Below are 15,034 nucleotides of genomic sequence, written 5' to 3'. Positions count from 1 at the left end.
ATCAACAAGAAACCCAGCCAGGACCAAGTTCACCTACCAAGGAGTGCAGTTTCAATACCAAGGAGAGCAGCGGAATTCCAGAGGAGGAGAAAGCAAAGCACGGAACTCATGGCTTTCTCCCCATGATTCTTTAGCCTTGCAGTTAATTTAAATTTTTTTTCTTTTTCAATTTTTTTCTCTTCTTCTGCTAAATTTTTTTAACTTTTACCCTTTTCTTTTTTAACGTTTTTTAACTAGTTTATCTAATATATATATATTTTTTTCCGTTTTATATTTTTTCATTATTGGTTTTCTTTTTTTATTTGTTTCTTTTTTTTTTTTCTTTCTGAACCTCTTTATATCTCCTTTCCCCTCGCCTCACGATTTGGGATCTCTTCCGATTTGGCTAAAGCATATTTTCCTGGGGTTGTTGCCACACTTTTAGTATTTTACTTGTTCCTTCATATACTCTTATCTGGACAAAATGACAAGGTGGAAAAATTCACCACAAAAAAAAAAGAACAAGAGGCAGTACCAAAGGCTAGGGACCTAATCAATACAGACATTGGTAATATGTCAGATCTAGAGTTCAGAATGACATTTCTCAAGGTTCTAGCCGGGCTCGAAAAAGGCATGGAAGATATTAGAGAAACCCTCTCGGGAGATATAAAAGCCCTTTCTGGAGAAATAAAAGAACTAAAATCTAACCAAGTTGAAATCAAAAAAGCTATTAATGAGGTGCAATAAAAAATGGAGGCTCTCACTGCTAGGATAAATGAGGCAGAAGAAAGAATTAGCGATAGAGAAGACCAAATGACAGAGAATAAAGAAGCTGAGCAAAAGAGGGACAAACAGCTACTGGACCACGAGGGCAGAATTCGAGAGATAAGTGACACCATAAGACGAAACAACATTAGAATAATTGGGATTCGAGAAGAAGAAGAAAGAGAGAGGGGAGCAGAAGGTATATTGGAGAGAATTATTGGAGAGAATTTCCCCAATATGGCAAAGGGAACAAGCATCAAAATCCAGGAGGTTCAGAGAACCCCCCTCAAAATCAGTAAGAATAGGTCCACACCCCGTCACCTAATAGTCAAATTTACAAGTCTTAGTGACAAAGAGAAAATCCTGAAAGCAGCCCAGGAGAAGAAGTCTGTAACATACAATGGTAAAAATATGAGATTGGCAGCAGACTTATCCACAGAGACCTGGCAGGCCAGAAAGAGCTGGCATGATATATTCAGAGTACTAAACGAGAAAAACATGCAGCCAAGAATACTATATCCAGCTAGGCTATCATTGAAAATAGAAGGAGAGATTAAAAGCTTCCAGGACAAACAAAAACTGAAAGAATTGCAAACACCAAACCAGCTCTACAGGAAATATTGAAAGGGGTCCTCTAAGCAAAGAGAGAGCCTAAAAGTAGTAGATCAGAAAGGAACAGAAACAATATACAATAACAGTCACCTTACAGGCAATACAATGGCACTAAATTCATATCTCTCAATAGTTACCCTGAATGTTAATGGGCTAAATGCCCCAATCAAAAGACACAGGGTATCAGAATGGATAAAAAAACAAAACCCATCTATATGTTGCCTACAAGATACTCATTTTAAACCCGAAGACACTTTCAGATTTAAAGTGAGGGGGTGGAAAAGAATTTACCATGCTAATGGACATCAGAAGAAAGCAGGAGTGGCAATCCTTATATCAGATCAATTAGATTTTAAACCAAAGACTATAATAAGAGATGAAGAAGGACACTATATCATACTCAAAGGATCTGTCCAACAAGAAGATCCAACAATTTTAAATATCTGTGCCCCTAACGTGGGAGCAGCCAACTATATAAACCAATTAATAACAAAATCAAAGAAACACATCAACAATAATACAATAATAGTAGGGGACTTTAACACTCCCCTCACTGAAATGGACAGATCATCCAAGCAAAAGATCAACAAGGAAATAAAGGCCTTAAATGACACACTGGACCAGATGGATATCACAGATATATTCAGAACATTTCATCCCAAAGCAACAGAATACACATTCTTCTCTAGTGCCCATGGAACATTCTCCAGAATAGATCACATCCTTGGTTCTAAATCAGGTCTCAACTGGTATCAAAAGATTGGGATCATTCCCTGAATATTTTCAGACCACAATGCTCTGAAGCTAGAACTCAATCACAAGAAGAAATTTGGAAAGAACCCAAATACATGGTGACTAAACAGCATCCTTCTAAAGAATGGATGGGTCAACCAGGAAATTAAAGAAGAATTGAAGAAATTCATGGAAACAAATGAAAATGAAAACACAATGGTTCAAAATCTGTGGGACACAGCAAAGGCAGTCCTGAGAGGAAAATATATAGCTGTACAAGCCTTTCTCAAGAAACAAGAAAGGTCTCAGGTACACAACCTAACCCTACACCTAAAGGAGCTGGAGAAAGAGCAAGAAAGAAACCCTAAACCCAGCAGGAGAAGAGAAATCATAAAGATCAGAGCAGAAATCAATGAAATAGAAACAAACAAACAAACAAAAAAACAATAGAACAAATCAACGAAACTAGGAGCTGGTTCTTTGAAAGAATTAATAAGATTGATAAACCTCTGGCCAGACTTATCAAAAAGAAAAGAGAAAGGACCCAAATAAATTAAATCATGAATGAAAGAGGAGAGATCACAACGAACACCAAAGAAATACAGACAATCATAAGAACATATTATGAGCAACTCTATGCCAACAAATTTGACAATCTGGAAGAAATGGATGCATTCCTAGAGACATATAAACTACCACAACTGAACCAGGAAGAAATAGAAAGCCTGAACAGACCCATAACCAGTAAGGAGATTGAAACAGTCATCAAAAATCTCCAAACAAACAAAAGCCCAGGGCCAGATGGCTTCCCGGGGGAATTCTACCAAACATTTAAGGAAGAACTAATTCCTATTCTCCTGAAACTGTTCCAAAAAATAGAAATGGAAGGAAAACTTCCAAACTCATTTGATGAGGCCAGCATCACCTTGATCCCAAAACCAGACAAGGATCCCATCAAAAAAGAGAACTACAGACCAATATCCTTGATGAACACAGATGCAAAAATTCTCACCAAAATACTAGCCAATAGGATTCAACAGTACATTAAAAGGATTATTCACCACGACCAAGTGGGATTTATTCCAGGGCTGCAAGGTTGGTTCAACATTCGCAAATCAATCAATGTGATACTACACATTAATAAAAGAAAGAACAAGAACCATATGATACTCTCCATAGATGCTGAAAAAGCATTTGACAAAGTACAGCATCCCTTCCTGATCAAAACTCTTCAAAGTGTAGGGAAAGAGGGCACATATCTCAATATTATCAAAGCCATCTATGAAAAACCCATCGCAAATATCATTCTCAATGGAGAAAAACTGAAAGCATTTCCTCTAAGTTCAGGAATACGGCAGGGATGTCCGTTATCACCACTGCTTTTCAACATAGTACTAGAAGTCCTAGCCTCAGCAATCAGACAACAAAAGGAAATTAAAGGCATCCAAATCAGCAAAGAAGAAGTCAAACTATCACTCTTCACAGATGATATGATACTATATGTGGAAAACCCAAAAGACTCCACTCCAAAACTGCTAGAACTGGTACAGGAATTCAGTAAAGTGTCAGGATATAAAATCAATGCACAGAAATCAGTTGCATTTCTCTACATCAACAACAAGACAGAAGAAAGAGAAATTAAGGAGTCCATCCCATTTACAATTACACCCAAAACTATAAGATACCTAGGAATAAACCTCACCAAAGAGACTAAGAATCTATACACAGAAAACTATAAAGTACTCATGAAAGAAATTGAGGAAGACACAAAGAAATGGAAAAATGTTCCATGCTCCTGGATTGGAAGAATAAATATTGTGAAAATGTCCATGCTACCTAACGCAATCTACACATTTAATGCAATTCCTATCAAAGTACCATCCATTTTTTTTCAAAGAGATGGAACAAATAATCCTAAAATTTATATGGAACCAGAAAAGACCTCGAATAGCCAAAGGAATATTGAAAGAGAAAGCCAAAGTTGGTGGCATCACAATTCCATACTTCAAGCTCTACTACAAAGCTGTCATCATCAAGACAGCATGGTACTGGCACAAAAACAGACACATATATCAATGGAACAGAATAGAGAGCCCAGAAATAGACCCTCAACTCTATGGTCAACTAATCTTCGACAAAGCAGGAAAGAATGTCCCATGGAAAAAAGACAGCCTCTTCAATAAATGGTGGGAGAATTGGACAACCACATGCAGAAAAATGAAATTGGACCATTTCCTTACACCACACACGAAAATAGACTCAAAATGGATGAAGGACCTCAATGTGAGAAAGGAATCCATCAAAATCCTTGAGGAGAACACAGGCAGCAACCTCTTTGACCTCAGCCACAGCAACATCTTCCTAGGAACATCGCCAAAGGCAAGAGAAGCAAGGGCAAAAATGAACTATTGGGATTTTATCAAGATCAAAAGCTTTTGAACAGCAAAGGAAACAGTTAACAAAACCAAAAGACAACTGACAGAATGGGAGAAGATATTTGCAAACGACATATCAGATAAAGGGCTAGTGTCCAGAATCTATAAAGAACTTAGCAAACTCAACACCCAATGAACAAATAATCCAATCAAGAAATGGGCAGAAGACATGAACAGACATTTCTGCAAAGAAGACATCCAGATGGCCAACAGACAAATGAAAACGTGCTCCATATCACTCGGCATCAGGGAAATACAAATCAAAACCACAATGAGATACCACCTCACACCAGTCAGAATGGCTAAAATTAACAAGTCCGGAAATGACAGATGCTGGCAAGGATGTGGAGAAAGGGGAACCCTCCTACACTGTTGGTGGGAATGCAAGCTGGTGCAACCACTCTGGAAAACAGCATGGAGGTTGCTCAAAATGTTGAAAATAGAACTACCCTATGACCCAGCAATTGCACTGCTGGGTATTTACCCTAAAGATACAAACGTAGTGATCCGAAGGGGCATGTGCACCCAAATGTTTATAGCAGCAATGTCTACAATAGCCAATCTATGGAAAGAACCTAGATGTCCATCAACAGACGAATGGATAAAGAAGAGGTGGTATATATACACAATGGAATACTATGCAGCCATAATAAGAAATGAAATCTTGCCATTTGCGACGATGTGGATGGAACTAGAGGGTATCATGCTTAGCGAAATAAGTCAATCGGAGAAAGACAACTATCATATGATCTCCTGATATGAGGGAGAGTAGATGCAACATGGGGGGTTAAGGGGGTAGGAGAAAAGTAAATGAAGCAAGATGGGATTGGGAGGGAGATAAACCATAACTGACTCTTAATCTCACAAAACAAACTGAGGGTTGCTGGGGGGAGGGGGGTTGGGGGGTGGGGTTATTATGGACATTGGGTAGGGTATGTGCTATGATGAGTGCGGTGAAGTGTGTAAACCTGGTGATTCACAGACCTGTACCCCTGGGGAAAAAAATATATGTTTATAAAAAATAAAATTAAAAAAAAAGCATTATTGAGGCATAAGTTACATGCCATTAAATGCAAACAAAAAAAAATTCCAAACCACTTTCTTTTTTCTTTTTTTTTTTCCAGAATTTTTTTTTAATTTTATTTTTTATAAACATATATTTTTTTCCCCAGGTGTACAGGGAGGGAGGGATGTTGAGCAGGGAGCCCTAAGGATGTGGGGCTCAATCCCAGGATCCCAAGTTCATGACCTGAACAAAAGGCAGACCCTTAACTGACTGAGCCACCCAGAAGCCCCACGTCATTGTGATTTTTGTTAGCATTCTCTAATGAGTGAACATGCTGAGACCATTTTCATGAGCTTATTGCCCATTTGTTATCTTTCTGTGTAGGTATGTGCAGTAACTTCAAATCTTTTGGACATAGCTTAATATTCCTAAATATATTTAAATAGGCTAAATATTTCTGGCTTCATAAATAAAGTTAAAGTTAGTTTGTCTCTACATGTTTCATTTTGAGATGATAAGCCTGTCTTAGCAATATGCTCTCAGCTGTGCCACCAATATCATGGGATAATGAGAAAATAGCTTTAAAGAGTTACTAAAAGAGAGAGTTTAGAGAAAAAAAAATTCTCTTTTTTATTGAAAATGTTTTTAGCTGTCTTAGGTACAAATAATTGATTAGATATGTGTTTTACAAGTGTTTTCTTCAGTCCGTAGCTTGTTTTAATCTTCTTAATAGCATCTTTGAAAGATCAATGTATTTTTAAATGGTAATGAAATCCAATTTATGAGTTATTTCTCTTATTTTATGCTTTTTTATCCTTTCTAAGAAATGTTTGCCTAATTATGAGGTCACAAAAATGTTCTGGTTTCTTCTAGCAATTTTATAATTTTAGGTATTTTGTTTAGGTTTATAATCCACTTTAAGTTAATTGTTGTATAGAAAATGGTTGATATTTTTGGTTATGAATATCAAGTTGTTTCAGCATTATTTGTAGAGAAGACTAGATTTTCTCTATTGGACAACCTTGATATTGTTTTTAAGATTCAATTGACCCCATACATAGACATTAATTTCTTGACTCAATTCCATATGATTTATCAGTGATTTTGACAATATGAATCATTTAATGACTAGATTACTCAAAAAAAAAAGATGGACAGGAAATAAATGTAATTGATTTTACTCTGCTAAACAACCTGATTGCAAGGCCAATATATGCTTCATAATGAACACATAACAATATTTTTGAGAAAAAATTTTGAATGATGATCTTTTAAAGATGATTCATTTGCCTACCCTCTGAAAAAACCTGCAAAATTGAGAGAAAAGTGAAAATTAATAGATATTGATCTATTTGTGAAGCTATTTCCTGATATTACAATAAAATGGGAAAAAGTTGTTTTCCTTTCTACCAACAAAAGAAAAGGTCAAGATAGTCTTTCAAATTATGTTTAACATGAACTGAAATTTGGATATGACATGCCAACTCAGTAAGAGAATCAGGATATGTGCTGAAAATATTGTTATGAGAGTTGGCATAATAAAATTGATACCCCAGTTATTTTGAGAGATCCAATTACCAGCAATATTGTATAGTTTGAGAGTGAAAAGGACCCAAGATGGGATATTGGGGGAGCAGCACCAAAATTTAAATAAAATCAGTAGAAGAGAAGAAGAGGAGAGAAACAAAATGATAAGCTAGTCTAAATAGTTCTTCAGTGACTCAAGAATGAGCAAATGAAATGTCCACAATAGCCAAACTATGGAAGGAGCCTAGATGTCCATCAACAGATGAGTGGATAAAGAAGATGTGGTATATAAATACAGTGGAATACTATGCAGCCATTAAAAAACTGACACCTTGCATTCGCAACAATGTGGATGGAACTAGAGGGTATTATGCTAAGTGAAATAAGTCAATCAGAGAAAGACAATTATTACATGATCTCACTGATATGAGGAATTTGAGAAACAAGACAGAAGATCATAAGGGAAGGGAAGGAAAAATGAAACAAGATGAAACTAGAGAGGGAGATAAACCATAAGATTCTTAATTTTAGGAAACAAACTGAGGGTTGCTGGAGGGGAGGGTGGTGGGAGGGATGGGGTGGCTGGGGGATGGACATTGGGGAAAGTATGTGCTATGGTGAGTGTTGTGAATTGTGTAAGACTGATGAATCACAGACCTGTACCCCTGAAACAAATAATACATTATATGTTAATTTAAAAAAATCATTCCCCTCCCCCCAGAAAACACTGAGCTAATGATTAGCTAACATGTGCTAGTCTGACCTCTGAATCAATTCTATTCAACATGAATCAGTACCATTGTATCTGTCTCCTTCATAGATGAAATTCTAGAAAGAGCATCTAAGGTCCTTTTTTTATCTTTATCTCTTCTCCCCAAAATCCATTTTAATGCCTCCTCCATCCTACTGAAAGGATTCCTCCTAAATTTACCAGCATCCCTGTTACCTCAAGTACCTCTTAAGTTAACAGCATACAAGAAAGTCTAGAAACCAGGTGAATCATGTCAAGGAGAAAGGTCCCATGTGCATAAGTATACCTTAGAATTAATCATTTGTTCTAATGATAAAAGATATATGAATTCTTTTTCCTGTATTTCTAAAAATTTGAAAGCATATTTATCTTCTTTTTACTTGCCTCAAGAGCAGAAGACATGATTCCTTCACATCTTTGAGGAATTAAACACCTGCATTCTGAGGGAAGAAGGGAGGTAAAGAAAAGGAAGGTATAAAGGGAGGGATAGAGAAAAAATTCATCTAATGGACAACAACCAGCCCAGAGCTTAGTACAGAAGGATTTAGAAATGTCAGTCATAGCTAGACATTCTGAGAATATTACTGAATTTATGAACATAGCTTCAATATAATAAAAATCTGATAAATGAGACTGCAGGAGAATGAGAATTAAAGTGTGGTAAAGAGCCATTGTGGATACTCTTTTTTTTTTTTTTTCCAGAAGTGTCTCAGTGAAAGAAGGGTCCTAAGGATATTTACAGAATTCATGGCATAGGAACATGCCCACATCTAAGTGTTCTTTAGATGTTTTTCCATATGTTACTAATGAGAATGTAAAATGTTAAAACCACTTTGTTGTTTTTTGTTTGTTTGTTTGATTTCTGATTTTTTTTAGATTTTTTAAATATTTTATTTTATTTTTTATTTTTTCCATCTTTTAAAACTTAAATTCAATTAGTTAATGTATAATGTATTATTTGTTTCAGAGGTAGAGGTCAGTGATTCATCAGTCTTATATATTACCCAATGCTCATTACATCACATGTCCTCCTATGATCCTATGTTGCTTAAATTCCACATACCAGTGAGATCATATACTTTTCTTTCTCTGATTGACTTATTTTCTTAGCATAATACCCTCTAATTCCATCCAATCATTGCAAATGGCAAGAGTTTATTTATTTATTTATTTTTTTTTTTGCTGAGTAGTATGCCATTGTGTGTGTGTGTGTGTAAACAAAATGGGCTCTTTCCATAGTTTGGCTATTGTGGACATTGTTGCTATAAACGTTGGAATGCAGGTGCCCCTTCCAATCACTATGTTTGCAGCTGTGGAGTAAATATCCAGTAGTGCAATTTCTGGGTCATAAGGTAGCTCTATTTTCAACTTTTTGAGGAACTTCCACACTGTTTTACAGAGTGGTTACACCAACCTGCATTCCCACCAACAGTGTCAGAGTGTTCCCCTTTCTCCACATCCTTGCCAGCATCTGTTGTTTCCTGACTTGTTAATTTTAGCCATTCTGATTGGTGTGAAGGAGTATCTCATTGTGGTTTTGGTTTGTATTTCCCTGACACTGAGTGATATAGAGCAAAATTTTTCATGTATCTGTTAGCCATTTATATGTCTCCTTTGGAGAAAGATCTGTTCATGTCTTCTGCCCATTTCTTGATTGGATTATTTGTTATTTGGTTTTTGAGTTTAATAAGTTCTTTATAGATACTGGATAGTACCCTCTATCTGATATGTCATTTGCAAATAAATGTTTTTCCAAATGAGGACAGCAGAAAAGGAAGCGAACTCATAAAAATACAACTTGTGTTTATTAATTTCTCTACATTTACCCTGTGGGGGAAGAGAAAAGAGAGTAACTATGAGAGTCTGCAAGCTATAGAAATGATTTCAGAGACATTAGCTGTGGATGGACCCAAAAGAGTATTAGTCTGAGCTCATGGGAACATCCTGGACTGGCCAAGTGGTGAGGGAATCTCTCAGGTCATATTCAAACTTCCTTCTTCTCCACATTCACTGGGGAATATTTTAATTGGTAGTCAGCAGTTTTCTTCTACAATTCAAGCTCAATAAATTTAACCTGCTGCTGCCTAAGCATGATACAGACCTTGCTGTGAGTTTTGTTGGAGGATGAATCCACCAACATGATCTCAGAAAGTCTTTCAGAATAGGATCAAATTTGTTTTGCAGGGACAGAAGAAAAGCAGGAAAGTTTATCATGGAGATGTCCATATTCTGGATATGGCCCAAGCAGCAAATGGATCAGAGTTCATAACTTTCACATGGGTTGTTACTGAGGGTGTAGACAGAAGAAGAGGTGCTTCCCAGTACATGATAACAGGGAATGAGATCAGAATCTCAGGAGGAAGAAAGATGGATGAGAGGTAAGCAATGAGGGACAGTACTATGAAGACTGAGGATGGTCTTCAGGTGCCTAGTAAGAGCAGAACTTGTTCTCAAAAACAAAGGGTAAGGAAGTCTCACTATCCCCAAATTTACCTCATAATGCTGCCCTACTGGCATTTCCAACAATAAGCACTCCATCCCAACTGCCCTGTACTCACATCCTCTCCCATCTTCTGTCCCACCATCTGTACCTGTCAGGTAATTACGTCTTTCTCTTGAATAAGTCAGACAATGGTATTGTTACTAAAGGATTCCTATTCTAATTCAGATTAACTATGAGGAAGGAAAAAGTCAACCCTATGAGAAACGATCTGTGACCTATGGATTTGTAGAATGAAGCACTGGAGAACGAAACTATGGAAATCAAAGACTTAGCTGATTGATTGACTAGTCTATCCTAAATACATGTTAGCAGAACACAGTCTTTCTTCATAAATGATCCCTCTGACTATGATCCTTCACTAGAGTTTTAGCGGCATAAACCACAGCTATTCTTGAATAACTAGCATATTTGGTGACATTTGGTATATGGTTAGGTGATTATGAACTTGCTGACATAATGCAACAGTGTTGGAGAGTCTAGGAAAGAATGACATAACTGAACGCTGTTTGTTTTTTTGTTTGTTTTGTTTTTTTGTTTTTTAAGGACAGCAAATTTTTTTTTTATTGTACATCTTGGGAATTTCATGATTCTAGATATGCAATTTTCAAAGCAATGATCTTTTATCAGAGAACTCTCATTTGGGGACTAAGACCTCAAGTTTTTAGAAAATTTAGTCATCAGTGAATTGTGGTGATCGAATTATCATTAGTTGTTCTATGGCCCTCTCCTGAATCATTTCTGGTATTGCAATGTCTGCCCTCTGTCTTCCCTTTCTACTTCTAGATTGGACTCCCTTTTAAGGAACCTATTTTTTCACCCCTTTATTTTCTATTTATTTTTGATTCTTAAGCTCCAAAATGATCAAAGCATTCAAATGATGTGTATATATATTCTTAAGCATCAACAAGCCTAAATTTACCAATCTTTTGCTAATGGTAACTCTGACCACTTTAACCCTAGAAAATAACCTCTATTCTGGCTAAGCTACCCATTTACCTATGTCCTATGGGAAGCAAGGACAAGTCCACTCGCCTCCACACTGTTGTTCAGGATTTCCTTGCCTCCTAGATATTTCTTGCCTCTAGGTATTCTGAAATGGGTGTTACAGAATTTCTGCTATTTTAAGTATTTCTGCTCATTTTAAGGAATCCCATGTTAGTAATAAAGACAAAATAAAATATAGTTTTACTAATAATGGAAAAAAAATAGCATGGAACTTTGATCCAGGCTGTAAAAATTACTAGGATTTGAATCATTTTTTCTCAAGCTCTACCTCACATTCTTTTGAATGGACTTCCATTCTTATGTAGATGTGTAATATAGATATAGATATCTAAGTATGTTATGCTTTTGGGTAGAGCCATTTCTATTATTCCTCTCTTTCATAAGAAGCTTTTGATACCAGTATACATGTTAGACTCTGATTAATTGCTTGTCTAAACTATCACTTCCTGACTCAGTGACAGTGGAGAGAAAAATAAAGCCCTAAGGATTAGCTGCAATTTGGGGTAGGGAGAGATTTATGAAAATCAGATTAATGTACAATTTGCAAACAAAATAAGCAAACACTATTATTTGTCCACAGATCCAGAAAGATATAACAGAAAGGGCAAAAGTTGATTCCCTTATTCAAATGATCTGGTGGTTCTAATGCATTTGCCCTTCCATGCAAAGCACCTCTTATTATAAACTAGTGTTTTGGGATGTCCTCCCTCAAAACAGTGATATGCATCAATGGCCAGTCTTTTTTCCATTAACAATATAGGTGAAATGGATGATATGAGCTTATATTTTGGCCAGAATCAGAGAGACTCACTATGACGACTTTGGATAAAAAAAGGAGTAGAGAAGAAGAGTACCACTGACTGAGATACTCCTCTCATTTGTTTCTGGAGACCCAAAGACATTATGTCCATCTCCAATATTACAGTCTTCATGCCTTCTGTGTTGACCCTAATAGGGATCCCAGGCCTAGAGTCTGTGCAGTGCTGGATCGGGATTCCATTCTGTGCCATGTATCTCTTTGCTTTGATTGGAAATTCTGTGCTTCTGATCATCATCATTTCAGAGCGTAGCCTCCATGAACCCATGTATATTTTCCTAGGCATGCTAGGAGTCACAGATATTGTACTTGGCACAAGCATTGTGCCTAAGATGCTTGGCATTTTCTGGTTTCATGTGCCAGAGATTTATTTTGACTCTTGTTTGCTTCAAATGGGACTCATCCACATGTTTGAGTGCATCGAGTCAGGCATCCTCCTGGCCATGGCTATGGACCGTTATGTGGCCATCTGCTATCCACTAAGACATGGAGCCATCTTCACCCACCAGCTGGTCACCCATATAGGGGCTGTGGTAACACTTAGGGCTGCCATTCTAGCAACCCCATCTTTAGTCCTGATAAAGTGTCGGTTTCAGTTTTACCATACAACCATCATCTCCCATTCCTACTGTGAACATATGGCCATCGTGAAACTGGCTGCAGAAAATGTGCGGGTCAACAAAATCTATGGCCTGTTTGTGGCATTTGCTGTTGCGGGATTCGACCTCACCTTCATCACTTTGTCCTACATACAAATATTTATCACAGTTTTCCGTTTGCCTCAGAAGGAGGCTCGGTGGAAAGCATTCAATACCTGCATCGCCCACATCTGTGTCTTCCTCCAGCTCTACTTCCTTGCCTTCTTCTCCTTCTTCACACATAGGTTCGGTGCTCATATTCCCCCTTATATCCATATCCTCTTTTCTAGCCTCTACTTGCTGGTCCCCCCATTTCTCAATCCTCTTGTATATGGTGCCAAGACCAAGCAGATCCGCATTCATGTGGTAAAGATGTTGTGTTCATAAAATCCAATGTGATTAATACCTGCAGTCTTTCCCTTTATACAATAGTAAGTAATTATCTCTCAAAATTAAATAAAACAGCAAAAATGCATGTTAAGTGTGATGTTTGAGTTTTCAATTTAATTCTTTTGTGAAATTTTCCTGCCTTTTAGATGGTTTTCACATCATAGTCCATGATACCTATTGGTCATAGGGTTTAGATCTTACTGGGAAATGAGAATGAGTAATGTAGAAAAAACAAAATATATTAGTTCCTTTTTTCTTCATTTTTAATTATTGATTAAACTTTCTCCTTTAAGTATCCTTCTCCAGAAGGATTAACAAACACAAATCTCTCAATGAATTAAATGCACCCATGACTCATGGTTTGTGACTTTCCAGGTCAGTGAAAATAAATCATTGATTCTGTTTGTTCCTCAACCATCCCAATCATCTTCAAAAAAAGGAGAGGAAGTTTTTTTTTTTTTTTATTCAAACAAACAAAAATCCCAAACAAAGAAGTAAAAACTATATATATCTAATTAGACATAGTCTTCAAATTTCAACCTTTATGGTGTCATTCAAGGCATTAAGATGCAAAAATCCTGAGCACTCTCGAGAGTTCTGCACTCTCACCATTACTTCTTTATTAATTGATCAAGTGTTATAAAAAACCTACAATATTATAGATGCTATAGTGAAGAATAGAAGCATAATGGTAAATTTGACAGTGTTTCTGGTTTTGATTTTATAGCTACCATAGTTTTACATTTCCAGGAGAAAGAGACAGAGAGAGGAAAATGAGAGAAAAGTGGTAGAGGTACCAATAGAATGTGGGTTAGCAAAGAGAGTGAAGCACTGAAATTCAACTGAAGACAGCAGTCTGTAGAGCTACTTTTATTTTCTTTGTCTTTTTAATAGGAGTCTGATTTTTCTTTTTTTTTAATTTTAATTCCAGTTATTTAACATACAGTGTTATGTTAGCTTCAGGTGTACAATATGGTATTCAACACTTGTATACATCACTGTGTGCTCATCTCAGCAAGTATACTCCTTATTGCCTATCAGCTATTTCACCCATCCCCCACACCCACCTCCCTTCTGGTAACCATCAGTTTGTTCTTTGTTGTTAAAATTCTCTTTCCTGAGTTACCTCTGTCCTATTTTTTCCCTTCACTTGTTTGGTTTCTTAAGCTCCACATATGAATGAACTCCTATAGTACTTGTTTTTCTCTGCAAGGCATCTGATTCTTAAGGAAAGACAAATGAATGGCTAAGCAGGTAAGGCATTCGTGACAAGCAGATGATATTGGAGATTAAACAGAGAATCAAGAAACTGCAGGGTTTTTTTTCAGTGTAATGTACAATTTGTACAGATAAGACAAATACAAATAGCAAGAGTGATTGTGGACACCATGCCAACTTGTTGAACTTTATTCTGAAAGTTATCATATGTCATGGGTGAGTTTTTACTATAAGAAAGGTGTGTGTGTGTGTGTGTGTGTGTGTGTGTGTGTACCTACTTGGCATTTGGCAGCATATCTTCTCAGTGGACATAAAACATTATGCTTTTTAATCACTCGAGACTATTGTATTAATGAATATATAGAGTGTTCTGTCTAAATTAGTGGCTCAAGAACTTATGGCTTGTGGGTTATTCTTGAAAACCTCAGCTCATAGATCACCTTTTTAAAGATTATGGAAAATATTTGCATGTGTACAGCTCTCCATGCTTTGATTTATGACATTAAAACCAATGTATATGTAAAAATTCTAGATTCTTGCATGTCACATGGGTGTGGGTACTCTGGCTTGTTTTATGGACTGGACTTTATCAGATGACTGCTGAAGATAATTACTCTATAAATGCAGAGGTTATCCTGAGGCATCTTTTGAGGCTG

At 36.6% G+C, this 15,034-nt stretch overlaps 1 protein-coding gene across 1 annotated transcript; it reads left to right on the top strand.

The window, feature by feature from the left end:
- The first annotated feature begins 12,218 nt into the window (after positions 1-12,218).
- On the top strand, positions 12,219-13,157 carry LOC116865355 (olfactory receptor 52A1-like). Its single transcript, XM_032853625.1, has one exon. The coding sequence runs from the start codon at positions 12,219-12,221 to the stop codon at positions 13,155-13,157; it is 939 nt and encodes a 312-aa protein (XP_032709516.1).
- Positions 13,158-15,034: the final 1,877 nt, after the last annotated feature.

This window comes from Lontra canadensis, unplaced genomic scaffold (genome assembly GCF_010015895.1).
Source record: "Lontra canadensis isolate GAN:19392208 unplaced genomic scaffold, GSC_riverotter_1.0 scaffold7, whole genome shotgun sequence".
Taxonomy (NCBI): Eukaryota; Metazoa; Chordata; class Mammalia; order Carnivora; family Mustelidae; genus Lontra; species Lontra canadensis.
This window is presented reverse-complemented; position numbering and strand designations above follow the sequence as displayed.